Below are 22972 nucleotides of genomic sequence, written 5' to 3' on the forward strand. Positions count from 1 at the left end.
AGACAAGTTCTGCTGGTCGGGACTTCAGTCTCTATGGTGCGAGCACAGACACCCTTCTTTTTCCCCGCCAGAGCCCCAGCATAGTGCTCTGGGAAAGGCCTTATGCTGTCATGTTGGCTCTGACTCTCTTGGTGCTCACTTCACCAGCCTCTTGTCTGAATAGCAAAGTGAGCTGCGAAGATGATGCGAAGGGCAGGGCATATAGGAGCCACAGTGTCTTTAGCAGAGAACAAAAGGGGCCTGATTCTTCCTTGTTCTACTCCGTGTGTAGTCCTTTATGCTAGTGCACAGTGGGTGTAAGTGATTACACAAGGACCAAGGCTATTCAGAAGCCAGTCCAAGTGTTGAGAGCATGGCCTGTCGGCTGTCCTGTCTTCTCCCCTGGGGATTTCTGAAAGCTAATTATCAAAGATCATCGACTTGAGGCAGCTTTATCACTGATTAGCCTTCTGCTGTTGAATGCTTGTTAGGTCTGATTTTGCAGCTTGCTGTGCTCTTGAAGAGCCTTGGGTTTCTTCAAGCTTGCTTTTTTGGGCAGTCATGTCAGTAGTGGTCAGAGTAACTTAGCGGTCCTGAATCCCTGCAGGTGTCACTAATAAAAGCAAAAGTACTCTTTGACACGACTATTTCATGGTCCCTGGCTGCAGGAGACCCACGATGAGAAGGGGAGGAGAGACCCACGCTCATCGTGATTAGCACTTTGGTCAGGGGTTCTCCCATTGCGATGTGGGTGCCGTTGAGAGTCCCAACCTGAGTGTGCAAAACAAAAACTGATACAAAACTTCCCAAAGTAGAGCGGCCTTGGGCTGCGATATCAGGCTGCATGTTTGCGAAGTGCCTCTTCTGGCTCCGAATGTCTGCTTGTGCCTGTCCCTCCAGGCTACCCTCCAGCGAAGCAATTCTCCTAGCGCCCAAGACCTGTGCAGAAGGTCCTGAGTTGCATCCTTCTAATGGCCATGATGTCTGTCGGCGTATGTTTCCATGCTCTGTTACATGCGTGTGACAAAAATGCAAATAAATGGTCATGCACATGTATGCAGAAAGGGTGCTTGACCAGCTAATGCCATGTAAGACCTTGCGAGCTCATCAGCAGTCATGAATAATAGCTTGTTCCAGAGTTTTAGGAAGGGGAACAAATGTACAGTGGGAGGTGCGTATACAGAAGCTGCTTTGTAGCCGTATCTGATCCCATTGCTCAGTGTCATTAGCAAGGCTGGAAACACCAAAAACTGGTTTAATAAAATGACGTGTGTGTGCTAAATTCTTGGCAGTGATTTTATTTTTTCATTTCTGGCAGGAAATTCTGCTTCTATCCCATGTATAGCTGAGATTGGGTCCTTTGATTATTCATTTGCATAACCCCAGGCTGAACGAACTTAATCCCTGATTTTAAGGAAGGTGGGAGGCAGTTGGGGGGGCAAAATTGCTCATGCGGGTGTGTGTAATCCAGTAACGTTTCTGGGGGTGCAGGCTGGCACATTCTGCAATGTTGTAGCCTTCTGTGGCTAGGTTATTTTCAGAGAGGAGTTTTGTTTAGCTCTGCTGCTCTTTCACTTAATGGCTCACCTTGCACATGTCGTGGCTTGCAGCTTTTCAGTGCTCAGCATTAATGAGCTACAAGTCAATAAGAGCCCTGCCATGGTTATAAAAATCAGAGTGCTCTTTGCACTGGTGAGAACGTGACCCATATGTGCTGGTGTCAGGACGTAGCCGCGTATGAGGCTTTGCTTTGTGGAGCTCCTTTCAGGAATGCTGACTGAGTCCTGGAGCCATGCTCGACCTGGCCAAGTCGTCTTTGCCTATGCGCAGCGTACCTCCGGTGGCACGTGGTCAGGATTCATCACCAAATTTGGTCCGCTGGTCGGATCATTGGCTTCCCCAGGCCTGGCAGTGATGGGGAGCGTGACATGAATGCTGATCCATGCCCCCGACCTGGCCAAGTAGCTGTCCTGAGATAGGCCTCGATATACTCCGCTCCCCAGAGCCGGAGGATTTGTATAGGATGAGGAGCCACTATGTTGAACTGTAGAGAAAAACCTCAAGTGGACTTGTGTGCTACTGTCATGCCGATCTCCTCAGTTGCTGTGGGCATCAGCACTTGAGCTACTTGTAAAGAAAAGGGGGCAAACCAGACTCTGTGTGTGTGTGGAGTGGGATGTGTGGGGTAGAAGTCAGTCTTTTTTCTTCCTAGAAAAGGGAGGACACAGATACACTCAGTCTTTCCATTAGTGAAAGTGGTTTGATGTTTTTCCCACTAGTAAACAACCCAAGAGATGGGCAACATGTAGGATGGAAAAGATGAAGCAAGCTAGCATGGTCAGCGTAGAAATGTGTGTTGTGTAGCATTGGAGGAGGGCATGGTGTGGCCCTACCTACAGCCTAATAACAGAGGCAAAGGTAAAAGGTGGAGAACAGCAAAGATGTAACACGAGACATTTCAGACGAGGGGCTCTAGAAATCTGTCCCTTAGATTTGCTCCACACCGTTGACCTACAATCAGCTCTGTTTCCGCATGTGTTGTTTTTCTTCTTACTATTGCAGACAAAACATTACCTAAACCACCTAGGGAATAAATATAGCTCCTGGGAACGCTCTCTTCTTACACCACCTCATCTGCTGGCTCCCGTGATGCTAAACAAGCTGCGTTTTGATGAAGTGCTGCAAAGCAGCTAGTACGATCATGTAGACAGGGAAGCTCTTTGCATCAGCCCGACTCATTCCGTCTGTTGTGTGGGGAGAAGGGTCCCCTCTGTGTAGTCCAGAAATAATTATATACTGGGTCTCTGCTGAATAAAGCAGAGCTAATGAGTATTGCTAACCAGGCCTTCTGTGCTACACCAAATGACACTCCTTGCAATTCATGTTCATATTGAAGATAACGTTCCCGGTAAGTTACATGGCTCTGGTACTGGAGCAGGATGAAGTCCTTTAAGCTGCTAAAATTTGCAGGTCAGGTGCAATGTTCCCTCTAATTTTTGACAGGCCGGGTGCACAAAAAAACTTTTGTGCAAATTTTTGTGCTTCTGTGCAAATTTTGTGTGCGCGGTGTTTCGCCGTGTGCATGGGGTTTAGGATCTGTGTGCGCACGCACAGCTCAGAGGGAGCAGTGGTCAGGTGACTTAAGATGGAAATAGATTCCACCTCCCTAATGTAATTCTTCCTAATGGACTTGAAAACTTGAAAAAGGCTTGCATGAGAATTGCCTTCTGCTATCCTTTCAACCACTGGGCTTCAGAGCTTCCTGAGACTCTTAATAGTGGCCAAGTAGGATTTTTTTTTTTTTTAGGGTAGTCAAGTGATTAAAAAAATTAATCACGATGAATCGCACTGTTAAACAATAATAGAATACCATTTATTTAAATTTTTGGATGTTCTCTACATTTTCAAATATATGGTGTACAGTGCTCACTTATATTTATTTTTGATTACAAGCGTTTGCACTGTGAGAAGACAAAAGAAATAGTAATTTTCAATTCACCTAATACAAGTACTATAGTGCAATTGTACTTTGCAACGCTGACTACAAAAGGGTCATGCAAATGCCTGTTCTCACTTTCTGGTGGCATTGTAAATAAGAAGAGGGCAGCATTATCTGGAGTACTGTGTCCAGTTTTGGGCCCCACACTACAAGAAGGATGTGGATAAATTGGAGAGAGTCCAGCGAAGGGCAACAAAAATGATTAGGGGTCTAGAACACATGACTTATGAGGAGAGGCTGAGGGAGCTGGGATTGTTTAGCCTGCAGAAGAGAAGAATGAGGGGGGATTTGATAGCTGCTTTCAACTACCTGAAAGGGGGTTCCAAAGAGGATGGCTCTAGACTGTTCTCAATGGTAGCAGATGACAGAACGAGGAGTAATGGCCTCAAGTTGCAGTGGGGGAGGTTTAGATTGGATATTAGGAAAAACTTTTTCACTAAGAGGGTGGTGAAACACTGGAATGCGTTACCTAGGGAGGTGGTAGAATCTCCTTCCTTAGAGGTTTTTAAGGTCAGGCTTGACAAAGCCCTGGCTGGGATGATTTAACTGGGAATTGGTCCTGCTTCGAGCAGGGGGTTGGACTAGATGACCTTCAGGGGTCCCTTCCAACCCTGATATTCTATGATTCTATGACCTCCTGTAAATGTAACCAAACTTGTTTCTTAGCAGTTGGCTGAACAAGAAATAGGACTGAGTGGACTTGTAGGCTCTGAAGTTTTACATTGTTTTGTTGTTGAGTGCAGTTATGGAACAAAAAAAATCTGCATTTGTAAGTTGCACTTTCACGATAAAGAGATTGCACAACAGTACTTGTATGAGGTGAATTGAAAAATACTATGTCTTCTGTTTATCATTTTTACAGTGCAAATATTTGTAATCAAAATATACACTTTGATTTCAATTACAACACAGCATACAAGATCTATATGAAAATGTAGAAAAACATCCAAAATATTTAATACATTTCAATTGGTAGTCTCTTGTTTCGCAGTGTGATTAAAACTGCGATGAATTGCAATTAAGTTTTTTAATTGCGATTAATTTTTTTGAGTTAATCGCGTGAGTTAACTGCGATTAATCGACGGCCCTCATTTTTTTCTTAATTGAAATGGGGAAAAAAGCATCTCTGAGAGAGAACTAAAACTCATCACCACCTCGATGGATTCAGAATCCCAGAAGAAATCATCCAAGCAAGAAATCTCAGGACCTGACTAGTTTTTCCTAAATCTTTGTTAGCATCAGGGAGCTCTCTCTGTCTTCACCTAGTTCAAAACAATAGGGAGAGTGGGTGCTAACAGCTGACTTTTGATTGTCGAAAGGCCATTGTATTTTTCTTTCAGCATCCGCCTCTATTGATGCAGATTGAGTGTTGCTGCAGGTAACATGCATGGGTGAGAGAAAGCTCTTCTCTGTTGCTGGGCTGTGCAATTCAGTAAAGCCAAGATGTATTAGAGCTTCTGAAGAATCCTCAGCGCAGAGCCATCGAAGTAGCATGTTCTTTCGCCCAGTAGGGGCAGCTGATTTGTTTCTCCTCTCTGACATTTTAGCCTGGTTTCACCTCAGTGCTTGGGTTGCTACACTTCTCACCCGGCACGGCTGGTGAAATGGTTTCCTGTGCAATTGCCTGCATCGCTCAGTGTGCTAAAGCACGTCCGATAAAGCCCTTCATCAGTGTAACCGTCCAATGTCTCTTCCTCCTGGCAGGTGAGCATAGTGGGTGATGGGATGGATGAAGCCGAGCAGGACCAGTATGAAGCCCGTCTCAAGGAGCTCTTTGACAGCTTTGACACCACAGGCACTGGATCCCTGGGGCAGGAGGAGCTGACCGATCTGTGTCACGTCTTACATCTGGAGGAAGTAGCCCCTGGAGCACTGCAACAGACGCTTCTGCAAGGCAACCTTCTTGGCAGGGTAAGGCTGACTGACTACGGAGAGTGTAACTGGCAGAGGCCCTGGGCCCCTGCGAAAGCCGACAAGCACGGCCTACCTCCTGTAACTGCCTAACAAAGGGGGATAATGGGAAAAAGTGTAGCGTGCCCTGATTGTTGCCTCTCGTGGGAGCACACGGGAGCTTTTGGTTATTTAATTCCGAATCCTGGTTAGTACTGTAAATTAATGGCTTCTAGTCAATAAAGCCGCTTTTCCCTGCAAACTGTATTTTGCAGGGCTTCTGTCAGTGCTCCCTGTTACAGGCTAATGGCCTAACCTAGGCCGTTTCTAGGCTAAGGAAGCCCACAATGGGGTAGAGAGTTACACTGGCACCAAACCCTCAAGTCGATCTGGTGCCCCAGGGCACAGCAGGGCTTGTGCTGGTGTGTTACCCCACGGAGCTGCACCGATGCAGCGTGTGCAGATGTAACTGTGCTGATGTTGCTAGGTGAAGGTAGGAGGCTGCTTCTCTCCTCTGCTGTAAAAGGTAATGATGCTTATGCAGTGACCACCTCTCCTCTCAGCTGCTTGTAAGCAGGAGCCAAACGTGAGTCAATTCTGGCGTAATCGTTACCGTAACAAAATAGCTTTCTTTTCCCATGGCTTTCACTTGAACTGAAACAAGTGCACAGAGCAGCTGCAGAAAGAGGAATTAGTGACAATGAGGAAGAAAACCATTGCTAATGGATGCAATTCTCAAGACTTTAAGGAAGTCAGTGACACTGCGTCTTTGGGCCAGTCACTTCCTTCCTAATGCAGAGCGGAGTGACTTCTGCTTCAACTATTGCATTCAGCTAATGGGGTTTGTTTACACACAAGCTGCCTTTAACTTGAGGTGGGATGTTGCCCTGATTTATTTAAACTGGTGCAGCTTTGTTTGGTGCACTCTTACAGTCGTTTAAACCTATTTTCATCCGATGTAAGATGGTGCCTCGATTTAGCTTGTGCCTGTTAAATCACCGATATAAACCAGATTTAAACTCCTCTAAGTGTGTCCACAAGGCAACATCAACATGTCTAGTAAAATGAGTGCAACTTTTAGACCGACCCTTATGACACTCTGTCCAAATGTACTCCTGGCATCAGGCTTTGAAAGGAGCCATCTTTGGTTCTACAGGTGTCTGTGAACTTTCCATGTGAGTGATCTGGCTTTGTTTCAGTTTGCGGGGAGGGGGTGTTCAGTCTTTGTCTAATGGCCTCAGTTATTGTAGAATTCTTAAAACTGAGGCTAGTCTCAGACATGACTTTGATCTTTTACATATACAGTCCACTGTATCCTCCCACTCTACAGAGAGCATGGGATTTCCTCAGATGTAACCAGAATACACGGCTGTGACTCCTGAGCGGGTGGACCATGTGGAGGAGCAGCTGTGGTCTGTGAATTGTTTGCCACAGCCAAGCTTCCCTCTTGATAGCTCGCAGAATCTGTGTACCGTGATACTGTGTACCAGATTTGGTATCCGCTTGTCTGGACAGCCGCGGTGCAAGTGAATGCTCCTTGGTTTTTAAAGCTGCATTAGGGTGTGATGGTTGCTTTATAGACTTCAAGATCAGCATGTTGCTCAGTTTTCAGAGTAGCAGCCGTGCTCAGTGTGAACCACGTGCATCATGGAACCTTCAATCTGGAAACTAATGCCACATCTTGCTGGGCTGTATCCTATTGCACAAGACGCCTGCCCCTGAAAATGAAGAGCTTTGGCACTGAAAGCCTTTGTTTCATAAAACTCCTGTTAAATATAATAACTACTCATTAAAATCAGGAAAACTGGGCAAGCGAGGGCCAAGTTTCCTCTGCTTCAGACTAGGGCAAGCGCAATAATTTGACCTGAGAATTTCTCACCAAACCGAATTTCTCTAAGACCAAATAACTTTGCCAAAAAGTTGAGATGCTCTTGCTGATGATGGGACTTGCTGGCAGGGAAGCATTAATGGATACAAGAGGAGATTTCTGACCTTTCCAAATAGCAGCATGGCATTGGCTTGAATACTAGTTACTTACTTTCCACACCGGCTCGAACTTTTTCTATTCAGACGCTATCATCCGGCTTCGCTGCCGGAATGTTAGAGCAGACGGGGGGCAGGGGAGGGAATAAGGGGTGCCTCGAAAGCCTGGTTGCTTGAATTTTGCCAGGGAATTTGGCCAGCTATGCTAGCTCTAAAGCTTGAAGGAAGTCCCTTGTCAGATTGCACTGCCCACTTGGAGAGTAACAGGGAGAGGGTACAAATGAAATGTCGGAAAGGCTCAGCCTAAGGAAAAGAAGAGGCTGCTATTAAAGAATGTCATGAGGCCTGAATCGCCCTTGCGTAGTTATAACAACTTGCTTAATCTCCTAAAGCTTTTCTGAGGGGATGATAAAGCCCAAGAACAGGTTTTTGGGGGTTTTTTTTTGGCTTTGGGAAGTTCCGTTCTAGTCTCGTGTCTTAGTAACTGTTCTAATAATCTGTCTTAACCTCTCCTCACGCCTCCCCGCTTAGACCACTAGCTAGTAGCATCAATGGTCCATGCCTGAGTATGAGCCTGATTTAATGGTTATCAGATCCTTTGGGTTTCCTAGGGAGGTTGTCAGGAGAATGGCAGGAAACATGCTGCTCCCTAATGGAGGTCTATTACATCAGCACCAATCTAGTTCCTACAGATGGTTACTCTCCACACTACGAGTGGCTTTTGTTTTGTGTATTTAAAAAGAAACCTTGTTTTAAAGGACACTTGTGGGGTGGGGGAGAAACGAACTGACATGTCTAAGCAGTTGCAACTCGACAAGCCATGTGCAAGCTTTTGTATTTGATGTTTGCCTATGAATAATAAATACACAAAGTCGCGGCATGTAGTACGGTATTTGCCCAGTGCCCCGGTGATGAAAGGTATATAGAAATGCATACAACAAATACTGCTTCTGATGTACTTGGTGGTTATCTGGAGTGATGTCCGTTTGAATTAAGCTAACGTACCCCTTTCTGTGCATAAGTCTGAGGATTAACCAATCCACTCTACCTTCACGGTATGTCTTGGTTATATAAATCCAATAGTTTGTCTTGCAGTAGGACTAATGCAACTCTCACTATCCTTTCTTCTCTCCATTGTGTACTAAGGCAGTGCTCAGAGCAACCCTTCAAATTCCTCTGTGGGGTGCATTTCATCGTGCCTTTTGAAATACAGTAGCCAGGGTGCTTGTAGATTTCCGTCCATTTTCTGGACTTTAACAGTTAACTGTGGTTCTTGCATCACAAATGCACAGTAGTGCTCAGTGGGGATTAAAAATATTAGTGTTCGTGTGACTCTTGCATCAGATGTGCTTCTGGTTCAGCCACACCGAAAATGTGCTTTGTGCCTCCCAAAACAAGAAGCCGTGGTCCCTGCCTTAGAGTTGACCTGTGGGGCTAGACCACGGAGATATTGGAATGTATTTTACCGAGTTCCTTTCGGACGGCAGAAGCTTTATGCTGAACTGTAATAGCGGAGCATTTCCTGCTTGTGAAGGATCAGTTTAGCTTTACCGCTACCTAGATTCATAAAGATCTCCGTAGCCATTTCTTATGTTTAGTCAGCATTTAATGCTGTCACTAACTTTCCTCCAGGGCCCCAATGATAAAAATAGCTCTTTAAGGAAACTTTGTCCTTCAAATGATTTTCAACAAAAGGAGACAAAACCAAAGTTTCCATCCCGAGAATCTTAAGTTTAAAGAACCACAAAAGAGAGTCTGTTTCTGGTAGTGCTCTATGCTGTTCCTTCATGCTGTATAAAGACAGCCTCCTAATTCTTTCCTGCTGATCCTGACGCCTCTTTGATGGGAGGACTTTGGTATTGGGAGGAGTGGGTTGGTTCCATCGCAGGAGGCTAAAACCTCTGGATCTCCCAGCCCCTGTTTCTGGGGAGTACTGAGGCTCAAGCAGTCCAAGTGTCCAGCACATTGTAAAGACATGTATTAAACAGCTCACGCTGTGCCTATACCTAGTGGAGGTGGGTGGGCAGTCTGACTTGGTCTAAACTGGGGTTCGTAGCCATTGAGGTAGATACACCCAGGCAACCCTTAGTGCTGATGTGCTGTACCAGTGTAAACTGTACCTGGATTTAAAGCAGATTGAATCCTGCAGTGATACCAATGGCTAAAACTCTGGTGTAGACAAGGCTGAAGACTCCCTTGTGGCCTTCTTCAGGAGAGGCTAGAAGAGGTCGGGTTTCAGACTGATATGCCTGATGTAAAAAGCAAACAGGCAAACATGCACAGAGAGCACCTGCTCCGTTTGTTTTCCTTTTGCAGCTCACCTTTAAAGGGCTGCCTGCTGCCTCCCTGAAATCTCTTAGCAAAGTCTGCCACGGTAACATTCAGTATCTCTCTCCCATTCTGTTGCTGTTTTTTTTGTGCATAAAAAATGGTCTGTTTAAGAATTCATCTATCTCCAGGTTATTCTCCACCTGAAATAGTTCTCTGTTTGTGACAGTGTGGTTGGTTGCTGTGGGAATGAATTCACAAACGGAGGACTTCAAGTAGAGAATCTTCTATGAAGAACAAGGAAAAGGGAAATATAAGCAGCTGGTACCTCTCCCATGAGAGAATCTGGTAACTTGAAGAGTGTTGATTTGGATTGTGTTGAGGCAAATAGTGAAAATAATGAACAGTTTGACACGCACACCAGCGCAGGGTCCCTTCTAGGCCTATATTGCTATAATTCTGTTTTTTCTTTCTAGTGCTAATAAGGATGCTAGTTTATAGGAAGCTTCCTTCTCTAAAAATGGATCTCAGGATTTCTAAACACTGTCAGGAAAATTCTGCAACCCACAGTTCAGTTAGCCTCTGATTACCGTGGGGAAACTGAGCCATCCTAGCTATGTACATATTGTCTTTTGATTTACTTGTACTTGGAAAATTCTTCTCACCTGGGACAAGATGCCTTATTCAGTGGGTGACTAAATTGGAGAGAGTCCAGCGAAGGGCAACAAAAATGATTAGGGGACTGGAACACATGAGTTATGAGGAGAGGCTGAGGGAGCTGGGATTGTTTAGCCTGCAGAAGAGAAGAATGAGGGGGGATTTGATAGCTGCTTTCAACTACCTGAAAGGGGGTTCCAAAGAGGATGGCTCTAGACTGTTCTCAATGGTAGCAGATGACAGAACGAGGAGTAATGGTCTCAAGTTGCAGTGGGGGAGGTTTAGATTGGATATTAGGAAAAACTTTTTCACTAAGAGGGTGGTGAAACACTGGAATGCGTTACCTAGGGAGGTGGTAGAATCTCCTTCCTTAGAGGTTTTTAAGGTCAGGCTTGACAAAGCCCTGGCTGGGATGATTTAACTGGGAATTGGTCCTGCTTTGAGCAGGGGGTTGGACTAGATGACCTTCTGGGGTCCCTTCCAACCCTGATATTCTATGATTCTATGACTACAGTATAATTTAGTCTTTGCCTTCCTCTTCCTTGTAAGGACGTGGCGAGTAGATTAGGTGCATGGGATGAGAAATCCGCATGATAATTTTGCAAGGTTATCGTAAATAATGCACCAATCCCAACTTTTTTTTCCCCCCGCTGCAATTTTTTCTCCCAGTAGCCTAAATCTGCTAAATAGTGGCAATCACTGTAAAGCCTGGGGACTGGGACCTTTCCTCCCTGCCTGTTTGTAACAGCATCTTGCACAATGGGACCCTGATCCTCATTTGGGCCATTGGGTTGCTAATGCCAGACAGAAATAATGTAGTGTCGTTCTACTCCATTGTATTTCCTGTTTGTTACGCATTAGGAGCTTTGTAGTAAATGCTATATCAACAGTATACAGGACCTAGACACTTCAGAATCTAGCAACTGGCAGAGCTCTCAAATGTCATTTGGGCTCCCTTTAATTCCATCATCAAAAGCACTTTGAAAAGAGCATTAAACTTTACCTATACTGTAACTATTTCACCCCCGTGCTCTCTGCCTTCTGATTTGAAGGGGCTTAGGAGTTTTTTTGATCTTGAGTTTCTAAGACTGTTTTTCAGAAGTTAAGGTCAATGGAGCTACAGTAGAACCTCAGAATTGCGAAAACCTCAGGAATGGAGGTTGTTCGTAACTCTGAAATGTGTGTAATTCTGAACAAAACGCTCTGGCTGTTCTTTCAAAAGTTTACGGCTGAACATTGACTTAATACAGCTTTGAAACTTTACAATGCAGGACAAAAATACTGCTTTCCCTTGATTTTTTTTTTTTTTTTAGTGTACTGTATTTGGGTTTTTTTGTTTTTCTCTCTGCTGCTGCCTGATTATGTAGTTCCAGATCCAAATGAGCTATGTGGTTGACTAGTCAGTTCGTAACTCTGAGGTTCTCCTGTCTATTCAGTAGCTGTGTTAGTGTATTCGTACAGGCTTTGCTGTGTCGCAGATTGTCTGATAGAACAGTACCTCCACTTCCATATCTTGACAAGTTTTTTCAAATCTCTGTGTACTGTACCTCCACTGGCCTTTAAATATGGCTGGGAAATAAACGTGTCAGTAAAGCAATAGTATGATGGCAATAGCCATTGCTTGAGGATCTATGGTGTAAAGAAGGGACAACTAGATTTTCAAACTGTAACTTTGAGTTTGAGATGCTGTCTGCCTGGGGGTCCCCTGGTCAGTTTTTTGGGTGTGTTCCTTTTTTACTTTTAGCAGTTGCATTTTCTCCAGACTTAATGATTTTTTGTGAAAGACTCATACAAGCATAAGGTCTGTTTCATCGCTTCCTTTGGACAGCCAAGATCAAATGTGCAGTATAAACAAAAAGAGAATAATTCCTCCCCCCCCGCCCAACGCCTGGTCTTTGATTTTAATGATTTTACTGTCTGACAGAAGCAGGTTTAAAAAACAAAGCAACACTCACATGTTCACTCTTTCCGTTGACCGTGTCCCTCTAGCAGCTAAATCTTAGCGCTCAGAGAACACATGCCAAATTATATTCCTCATGAGAGGCCTCCAAGCCCTTTTCCAATGTGATCACTTGAGTCTCCAAGTCTCAATTTTGGGCAGGGCAAGGTGGATGTTGGGTGGAGCATCTGTAAATTTTCTCAAGTACCTGGGGTTCTTGTTTCACTGCTAAACACACTATCCTTGTAACTTGCAGTGATGTATTGTAGGACTAATTATTTGCATGTTTAATTCCATTGCATAGCTGATTGCAATGTTAATTTTTTAAGACTACTATCAGCTCCTTCCCTGAAGACTAATCTCCTTTGGAGTCTGCTTGAAGCGGTCATGGTGAAATTGCTTCATGTGATAAAAATGAGAGCCATCTGTCCCGTGTGCAGCTGTTTGGCTAGAGTTAAACACCAAGGGAAAGGCACTGGTTCTGCTCTCCTTCCCTGCCTTCCCTTTCCTTAACACTGCTTGTAAAACTCATTCAATTGCATAGCAAACTCTGACTTGGCAGGAAATATCTCTTTAAGCCTTTAGCATTGCTATGTCGGGCAGCAGCTTCCTTCAAAACAATGAGCACTCTGTTAGGTGAGAACAATATACTAATACCCTCCCCCCCATTCGCTAGCTATACATACCTACTGTTGAGTACTTAAGGGGTTATTTTTTGCCTCACTGCTAAGAGAGGTATCTGAATAATTCTCACTAGTTATTGGTTGTATCCCTTGCACACTGATGGGAGAACAGACCCCCTCCCCCTTTTTTTTTTACGTGTTGCTCATTGCACATAAATGTTCACCAGCAATTTACAAGTAGCTGGAGTTTGTTCCATATAGTACAGTGGGAATAATCCACTAACTACATTAAGCAGCAAGCCCATGCGAGTGATGCTTAGGAGTCATGTTTAATAGTATTTTAGCACCTTTCTCAACCACTCATTAACTAAAGTGGATTATATGTAATTTACACCCCTGAATTTGCCCAGTTGGCTTTAGTCAGCCTTTTGGTGCACTGATTGATTGGTAACTTTGGCAGTCGGCTGAGTAAATCTTTATGGGTGCTAAGCTTCATACGCACTGGTACTTCGGGCAAAGCGAGCTGGTGGCTCTGACTGCTAGGACTTGCCTTCTTCATCGCACAGCGCTCTCCATCGTTCTCTAATTGGAGAGAAAATTACAAGGAATGTGATGGGGGAAGTGGAAACAAGAGCAAGTGACTCCTTCGACCCTGTCCCCGGCCCCAGCTACACTGGTTTAGGACTGCCAGCAGTGGGTCCCCTGTACCGGTGCTGAAAATGGTTTACCTGTTAATATATTCAGCACAGGGTTAGGGTACCCTGTTGTTATTACTGGGCCAGTTTCCTGGTGCTGAATCTGAAGCCCACCCCCCACCCCCAAACACACCCCAGAGAAGATGATGCAGGGTGCAACTGTTAATCTAACTCCTTCATCTTTTATTCATGCTCACTTAGTTTAAATGTCAAGTTGTTGTCTTTTTTTTTTTAATCAGGCAAATTCTCCCATCCCTGTAAACTGCCCTTTGAAGTACACCAACATTTTGAAATGTACGGCGAATGAATGGCGTCAATTAGTGTTCAGGTGACGTCGTCGCTAACAAGTTTCTTTACTGAACATGTATCTAACTCTGTTTAATTCCTTCTTGTGCATATGTTTAAAAATCTAGTGGTGATTTGCATAGCTTGGACCGTTGCCTCCAGAATTCATTTACGCTGGCAGGTGAGCGGAGAGCTGATTCCTTTCCTTAGCAGCGGCATGCCTGCGCGGCAGTCTGCATATTGTTACTCTTGCGTAGCTGTCTGGGTGCTCTGTGATCTGCCCTGGGATAAGGAGAAATCTCTCTCTGGCCTTGTCATTCGCTGCTAAGAAAGGTGCGGGATTTTTTAACCTCAGTGTAGCTAACATGTGTCAGCTGTCCTGAAGTTAAGAACACAATGCGGACAAGGCTCTGTGGTTTTTACTTCAGTGGAGCTAGATGGGGGCGTAGTGTTGACTTCAGCTAGTTTACCTCATGGTTAAACTAAAGTGCCTCGTCTTCACTATTTACCTCAGGGTGGGTCACGTGCTTAGGTTAACCCAAGGTGAAAAACCGCAACCCCTTTGTCAGTAAAGATGGCTTGTCTGGTGATGCGGGCGTGTTAACGCTATGTGACTGTGTAGAAACTAGCAAAACTTAGCTGTCATTCACTCCCCGGACAGCCCCGCCAGTGGTAGTTATCAGCTTGGTCCCGTATACTAGAGTTTGCACCAGTATGGCCCCCAAGTCTGCTAGTGTAGACAAGGCCTCAGCAGTTCGTGCCACTAACACAGGATATTTTTCAGGAAGTAAAAAAAACCCCAACAACCCAAATCTTGTACAACACTGAGAACTCTGTTCAGATTCATCGGGCCGAAAGGGAAATCCCTGAGGTTAACTGTGGCTTGCAACTGAGCCATGGTAAATAGCTTCACCCCTTGTCCTGTCATTTTCTTTTTCTGGCTCGCTGTGCAAACTGGAGGCAGCTTGGCAGCCCGGGTGTCTGGAATTGGTGGCATTCAGAAATCTGATTCTACAAATAAGGCCGTGTCCCTGCCACATTACTGTTAATGGCGGTAAAGCAACAGGGCTTCTTACAGGCCATGCAGAAAGGCCAGGGCGACGGAAAGGCATGAATTCAAATCACGTGTGGGAATCTATCCTCCCACCTTCTTGTTCTACCATATTTAAAACCCAAGACTTCTCGTCCTGTGGATGACCTTGAAAGTATAAACTAAGGCACTGCTGTTTCAGTCTGTCAGGATGTTGGCTCAAAACACCAGTGCCAAAAGGGGTGAAATTCCCCTATTCGTTTGAGTGGGTGTTCTGAGGCTTAATTACGGCTATTTATAAGCATTTCTATGTCACTCGTCACCATATGGCTACTATTTCACTGTGGACCGTCCAACCAGAAGTCTCCAGCTAACGAAATGTTCATTCACTCAAACGTTTCACAAAACAGCTTAGCAAGAAACTTAAAACTAGCCTGGCCAGAGTACTGAAACACACCTTGGTCTGCACTGTCTGAGGGTTGGATGGGTCTCTTCTAGCTAACTATTCTTAAGTCAGGATTATGCATGTAGTTCAGTGTTCGAATTCTTTCCTTCACTGGGTAACTGAGCTGCTTTCTAGCATTCTCAGGAGTCGGTGTAAAAGGGGAGTCTGTCGTTGCCACCAGCTAACCCCCATGGTGAGGGTGGTGAGTTTTCTATGAATCTTGGGTGACTGGGAGCAGGTCTCCTCTTGGGGTGATGCAGGAGCAGTGATGGTACTTCAGGCTGCATTAAGCTGTGTGCTCTGAAAAAGCTCAGAGCTCTTCCAAAACACAGTAGCTGGTTTGCTTGGCAACACCGACCTCTGGGATCGCATCAGCTCAGTGTTCTGCTCCCTGCTCTAGCTCCTTGGTGAATACAGCATCCAATTCGACGTCCCAGCCCTGGTATCGGAGCCCTCCATGGGATTGGACCTAGCTACCTGAGGTCACCCCACCTTTCCCACTAGGACCTCTGTATTTCACTGGAACCGTGTCACTCAGCCTGAGTGCCGCAGACAGAACGTTCACAGGAGCCGGGCCTAGACCTGACGAGCTCCCTCCTCCAGGAGGAGAGACCGTAAGTCTTGCCACTTTCGGAGCTCAATGGAAAATGTTCATCTAGTACTTAGCCTTAGAGCTCAGTGACTGGCTGGTGCTTTTGGGGTTCAGTGGCTGACCCCAAAAATCCAGGGGAAAAAAAATCCGTTTTGAATCGAAACGGACTTCCATTTTGGCAAAGGGGAAGAAAAAAAAGAACTCTTGTTTGGGTCAATTTGAAAAGAAATGTTGATTTGAAACCGTTTTTATGTTTCCACCCCCCCCCCCCCCGGTGTGAAGAGCAAGTTGTCGGAAGGAGCGCTCTCCCGCCGACCACGCACACGCTGCTCGTTGGCAGGAGCGCCGACAAACAGTGGCGACCCCGCACGACTTTTAGTGGCGCGGCGGTAGGGGCACGGCCGTGTCGCTGAAAGCTGTGTAGTGTAGACGTAGCCGAAGACGCTACACTTCAAATACAAAGAGAAATAAAGCCAGGTACTGAGAAGTGACTGGGTTGGGCAAGGTGCTGAGGTAGAGGTGATGTCTAAAGACTCTACGCGGGGTAATCTAGCAGGCAGCGCTGGTGCTTTGACACTGCCCTATGCCTTATGTTGTGAAAGATGCTCTGGGGGTCACTGATCTGCGAGCGGTTTGGTAGGAAGCACCATTATGATCGCTGGTCTACAGAAGAATCCACCTGATGCATCAAAATGGTTTTCCTGTAACACACAGCTGTACTCTCTGCATTGTTTGCCGTTCACATAAGTAAGGGATGTCTCTTCACATTCTCTGTCACTCCTTTTTTACCCCGGAGCCCAGTAAACAAAGTTGAGACTCATTTGAGACTTTTGCAATAGTTTTTTGGTTTTAAACAAATCTGTCCATTTAAAGAAGTGGCCTGGGTATGTTGAGTGAGTAATGCGGTATCACTTCAGACTTTGACCCAGGGTTTCCTTGCCCACCTTAAAGGCTCTCTGCTGGTTGATTTATGTATTTGTCTTTCTCTCTTTCAAGGTCCACTTTGGCCAGTTTAAAGAAGCACTGATCCTTATCTTATCCCGAACCTTATCCAATGAGGACGACTTCCAAGAACCAGGTAACGTTTCTCTTAATGTGCCCGAAGAAACCTTTTCTGTGCTTGAGAAAAGAGGATCCCAGCAGCAGTGAAACAGGGACATGGATGCGAGTGCTGGGGCTGACTGAAACGGGCTTTTCTCGTGTTCCTTTGGCAGAACTTTCCTTTTAAGAACCTCCTGGAAGTGGGGGAGGGGAGAATTCTGGTCGATGGTAGAAAATGTGTTTGGTTTTATACTCATTTTATTGGGTGTTTTATATCCCACATCTCACCATGATCTAGATGCCTGGACAGGCATGAGGAATTCTGGAATCCCTGTGTCTCAGAACTCAGCAAGAAATGTCGGGCTGGAAGGGACCGTGAGGTCATCTAGCCCTGCCCACTGTGCTGAGGTAGGACCAAGTCTACCTCTAACCCCCCCGACAGGTGTTTGTCTAACCTCTTCTTAGAAACCTCCACTGATGGGGATCCCACAACCTCCCTTAGTAGCCTCTTGTGTTCTATATGCCTCAGTGTGTTAGGAGCCTCACACAAACAAGTACAGACAAACTGATGAATCCGTAGCTGTTAAATTAAGATGGGCCTTCCAAACTCCTGAGCTTTGGAGAAATACTGACCTTGCTTTTGGGTGATGGTGTGATAACTAGCACTCACTGGGTGAAAAAGATCTGCACAGCTGTGTACCGCTGTCCTCTCCTTTTAGTGAAGCTGGGGTAGATAGTAAAGTTACTCCATTTAATAAGTTAAGGAGAAAGGATGGTCGTATGGTTTAGGTGCTGGACTGGGACTTGGGAGATGTGGATCAAAGTCACTTAATGTCTTTGGTTCTGTTTCCCATTTGTGGAATGGGGACGGTACTTCCTTTTCCCTCTCGTTTCTGTCTCTTCTATTTAGATTGTGAGCTCTTCAGGGCAGGGACTGTGTCTTGTTGCCTAGCACAGTGAGAATCTGATCTTAGTGTCAGCCTCTAGAGCAGGGGTTCTCAAACTGGGGGTCGTGAAGCTATTACATGGGGGGTCACGAGCTGTAAGCCTCCACCCCAAACCCCACTTGGCCTCCAGCATTTATAATGGTATTAAATAAATTAAAAAGTGTTTTTAATTGATAAGGCGGGGAGGGTCAGACTCAGAGTCTTGCTATGTGAAAGGGGTCACAAGTACAAAAGTTTGAGAACCACTGCTCTAGAGGTTACTGTAATATTGACACTGATAATTTGAGATTTTTATAACTGAATATAACAACCTAGCTAATTTCACATTGCAAATAGAGGCATTTCAAGTCTTTGCCCCCTCCTCCCCCTACACATACACACACACAAAAAGCAAGCCAGTTTCTTGCGTCATTTGAGTGATCGTAGAAATGGGTGTGGGAGGGATGGAGGGAGAGTATAGCCAGCACTCATGCTTGTTGGTGGAGAGCATGAAGATGGTGCAGTTACATGGGACGCCAGCATGTAAAAACTCTATATCCTGTCTACTATCTGCTGACCTTCAACAAGAGTTGTGTAACTTCAGTGTGATAAATGCTAGGTTCATGGTTTAGTTCTTCTCAGGAGCCTGAAAGGAAGTGACCAGGTGTGCCCAGAAAAGCTGAGATGAATTTTTAAATGAACAGCAGAAATTGTCGCTCTCTATAGTCTGAGTTGGTTCTGGTCCTGCCTTCTGCGCTTTATGTGAGAAATTATATCATGAGGATTAGGCCCATGCCCTCGGCTTGATTGATGATTGTTCCACGTGGTCTGATTGCAGCAGGAAAAGTCAAGTGTGCAAACCCAGATTGCAGCTCCATAATGTGGTTTCATAGCTGTGCACATCGCTGGTGCAGAGAAACTGATCTCTGCTCCCCACAGGAGTGTTGCTAGTTGTAATGTCTGAGTAATTAACCTAGCGAACACAAGAAAGGAATCCCCACAGTGCAGACCATGGCTTAATGCTTTCTGAAGAAAACCTGTTCTCTGTAACAAGTAGTAATATGCCGTTTATTTCTTAAGGTCTCAGCCTTAAATGGCCCGTTTTCAGTGACAGAAATATGACTAGCTTTCCGTTTGTGTGCTCTTAGTTTGAAGGAAGGCTTCGCTTATCGCTACAGAGGCACGAGCTCTGAGTATAACAATCAGCTTGCCGGGGCAGCGGTCCATACTCGCTATGTTTTGGTGGGAGCTGGGTCTCTCCCATTCGTTAACGCAGTAGTTTGAATCCCTTGCGTTTTACAGCAACTTGTGAAAGGCGTAAAAAAATGTGTGGGGAACCCTTTTAGTTTCTGAGCGTTGCCTCGGCACAGTGACTTGTTCAATCGGACTTGCACACCCACACCTCTGGGCACTTTCTTTCCCTGAGATTCAGTTCGTACAAGTTCGTTGTGACACAGAAGACCTGGGTCCAACAGACAGCTCCTGGGTGACTTGCTTCCTCGGCTGTGGTGCAGGAGGCCGTTTCCGTCCTGGAATGGACTATGCACTCTTAACTCCTAGTGGCTGGCTCAAGAGCAGCATCACAGGCCCGGTGAAGACTTATTCCTCCTTTACCGTAAAGTTAGTGCCCCAGTCTAGTGGCAGGTGGGAGGGAGATGAGGTGGAAAATGGTAACGGGCAATAGAAGATGAGAAAATCCGGGATCCCACTTGGTTAGCTGGGAAGTTTGGACCCTCTGGTGAAGAACCAGCAGGCTGTGAGAGAAGACACGTATCCCTGTGTAAGGGGGTATTAGTTCCCTAGTAAACTGAACATCTGCCCATTTCAGGTTAAGCTTGTTTGCGGAGCTTTTGTAAGGGATAATGCACAACCTCAACAATGAGACAGGCCAGGATAGCGCTTCTAAAGGCTGAAATGCAGCAGGAGAAATCCAGAGCAGCCATCTTTGGGAGCTGTGCAGCTGGGAGAGTGCTGGGGCCCAGTGACTCTCAAGGGAATTCTGTCTGAAACCGAAGCACACATGAGGTGTCCAGGCTGCTACTGCATCTCTGGTTACTAAGTTTGACAACTCAGGCCCCTAGATGACCAATTTATTGACACAGAGGCCAAGTTAGTGGGACAGAGTGCTGACAGAACATTTAAGAAGGGACTTGAGAGCTGAAGTCTCTCTGTAGCCTTCATTAAAGCAAATAACATGCCAAACAAACTGAAGATATTAGGGAAACAAATTGGACTTAAAGCCATCAAAATAATTGGTCTTCCTGAGGGAAAACAACTGGACTGCTTTTCCAGGAGCTATGAGTTCCAAAAATATTGCATTGAAACATAGCTGAAGGTCCAGTATGCCCTGAAATCTCGCATAGAGCAAAAGAAATGCTGAGCATGTACAGGAAAAAAAATCCTATTTACTGCAACAGCTGTCCAAGATACAAGCATGACAACAGCAGGAAATGCAAAGAATATATTCCAGTTTTTTAAAAAAGAGTTCTCTTCTACCCAGTTCTATGGGTGACTTGGGAGAATTCCTTTCTGTGAGGGAAGTGTTTGTTTGAATCATCTCTGTTTTTCTCACCCAAGCTCCAGGTCAGTCATTTGGCACAAAGATTTCTGGACAAGCTAAGTAAAAGCCCTCACTAATGAAGCTCATTGGGGCTGACAAGACAGAGATGTAATGCTTCAGGCCTCTCACTGCCTTTGGGTCTGTTAACCATTCCTCTCCTGTTTCTCCTTTCTTTGTTTCAACCTGTCATTTCAAGCTCTTGGCTAAGTAGGAAAGGATTATGGACTAGTGCTAGGTTTATGCATTCTTCATCCTCCCCAGAAAATAACATCCTTCCCCAGAAAGTTGTGTGGCTCAGAAGAACTTACTATTGTCAATGTCCAGACCTTTCTAGGATTAGGCGTGCGATCTGTAGAATGCTAAACATAATCTGGGGAGCTCTCCCAGCTCTGTCTATCATAGAGGAAGATCTAAATGGTGATTTTTTTTCAGAGGTGCTGACCACCTGCAGCTCCCCCTTGACTTCAGCTGGAGTTCTGGTGCTGAACAACTGAAAATTGGGCCTTTAGAATCTGTGGTTAGCATCTCCCTTTGTTATGACACATCTGTATGTAAATCATGTAATCCTTTCCCTTCTGTGCTTCTGAGCAGAGGACAGCATGAAATCCAGGAAATAAGAGATGGCTTAACAAGGGGATAACTTTAAGTCCAGTAAAAATGCTGGATTCTTCTCCTAGATCTTAAATTTCTGATCGCCCTCTCTTATCTAGAGGGATCGATAGTGAAGTGAAATTTTGTACCTCTGTAGAGAATTGTGTGGTTTTGTCAGACAGACAAACTCCTCCACACACACCCCAAAAAACAAAACCTTCCAAAGAACTGAGTGGAAAACTGTTCTTGGCAGATGTATTTGTACAGTGAATGTGGAGAATCCCATGCCTGATAGCAAGGCACCACGCAACAAAAATTGTAACTTTTCCCTTGAAACATTGGTCTAGAAGCTGACTGGTTTTCATCTCATTCTTTGAGCTCTTGAAATTGTTTAAAGGGATGCTGCCAAAGGTGGCAGATCTTGAAACTGCACCAACAAGCTGTATGGTTCACATAATTTCATGATGCAAATCAATCAGTCCCCTCTGTGAGCCGGGGGGCTGGGAGGATAGCTGGTCTCTTGTAAGGGGACGAGGTTATTTGTTTAATTCCCTTCCAGCTCATCGGCATGGAGCTGGCATGCAGAGCACCGCAGACCATGCCCTGTGCATGCCGATGAACCAAGACTAATTTGGTGTTCTGTGTTCAGTAGTGAATCATCCAGTGAAGATGCTCAGGGACTTATTTTTTCAAAATAATGGTTATAGGAAGGGCTGAATTTTGGGTTATCCCAGTGAAAACGATAACCAAACCGAAGCAGTTGGAATATGAACGCCCTGCCATGGAACTCCAATAGAAGAGGGTAACTTGGGCCTGGGAAGGCTACCCCACTTGTGAGCTCACCTGTGGGAAGGTAAAGGGAAGCTTATAAAACATTCCAGTCGCCTCTAACAAATGTTGGTGGGGAAAGGTACCTAAAGGAGACAGACCACTCGGTAAGCCCAAACAAAAAGGCCTACTGATGCAACTCAAGGACTGGTGAGACCATGTCTGGTGAACAAGAAGAGTGGGACTGGAAATCTGTGGACTAAAATTGGAGTGTTGGAAATCAGGTCTGACTGGTGAGCCGGATAATGAGAGGATAGGCTGTTCTGCCTATCACCCTTTTTTGTGGCCCTTAAAAAGGGTAGGGGGTGGGGAACTGGCTGAGGGATTCCTGGAGGTGTGGGGAGGGCCGGCGTTCCCTTCGCTCCAGGGACTCTTCTTTGTGAGCCTCAAGGACCATCATATCACTGAGACAGTCAGACTTCCGGGCACCAGTGGGGATGCCTGATCATCACTGCTGCTCCAGTGAGGACTCACCCTGATACATGCAAGAGCCTGCTGTTTACCACCCTCTCGTGTGTTGCTTTCCATTATCTTCCTCCTGTTCTACTTCTCTTGGCTTTTCACCTGATCCCAAAACCAGCTGTACCACACGGCCAGAACACAACAAGATGAGAGAGTCCGTCCTGCTCTGCCCAGCATGAGAGATACCCATAAAGGAGAGGCTAGGTCACGTCCCAGAGTTCAGAGGAACAGCTGTCGCAGTTGACCTGCCAGTCCATAGCATCCATCTATGACTAACTAGCTGCCTTCTATGCTGAGAACATCAACAAAAGCTGTATTCCCCCCTGGCCACCTCACCCCACACTTTTACTATCCTGTCTCTTCTCCCTCTTGTGTTGATCTTGTCAAAGGCGGGGAAACTGACTCCTTTATAATTCAGGGTCAATTCTGCAGCTCAGTTCTTTCTTCCCCAGCAAAAAGGGGTGCATGACAAAATGCAACGGACATCCTCCCCCTGAAAAAGGAATTCTGATTATGATCATTATGCATAAACACTCACTCCCAATTCCAGAATATCTTTTTTCCTTGTGTAACTTGATCAATAAACTCCCAAACTTCGGCATGAATTTTCTAGTGCATCTGCAATGGTTACTAAGCAGGCCGAGGTCTCTGTACTGGAAACCCTGAACCACACTTACTT

At 45.5% G+C, this 22972-nt stretch overlaps 1 protein-coding gene across 8 annotated transcripts in view; it reads left to right on the plus strand.

Annotated features, from left to right (window-relative positions):
* The window catches only part of NIN (ninein), a 105605-nt gene that overhangs the window by 8683 nt on the left and 73950 nt on the right, over positions 1–22972 (plus strand). For all 8 annotated transcript variants that reach the window (XM_073350184.1, XM_073350189.1, XM_073350181.1 and 5 more), the window contains 2 exons: positions 5183–5389; positions 16882–16963. In XM_073350184.1, coding sequence (XP_073206285.1) covers positions 5204–5389; positions 16882–16963 — 268 coding nt within the window. In that variant the 5' untranslated portion in view covers positions 5183–5203. The remainder of the gene's footprint in view (positions 1–5182; positions 5390–16881; positions 16964–22972) is intronic.

Source organism: Lepidochelys kempii, chromosome 6, assembly GCF_965140285.1.
Source record: "Lepidochelys kempii isolate rLepKem1 chromosome 6, rLepKem1.hap1, whole genome shotgun sequence".
NCBI classification, from domain to species: Eukaryota; Metazoa; Chordata; order Testudines; family Cheloniidae; genus Lepidochelys; species Lepidochelys kempii.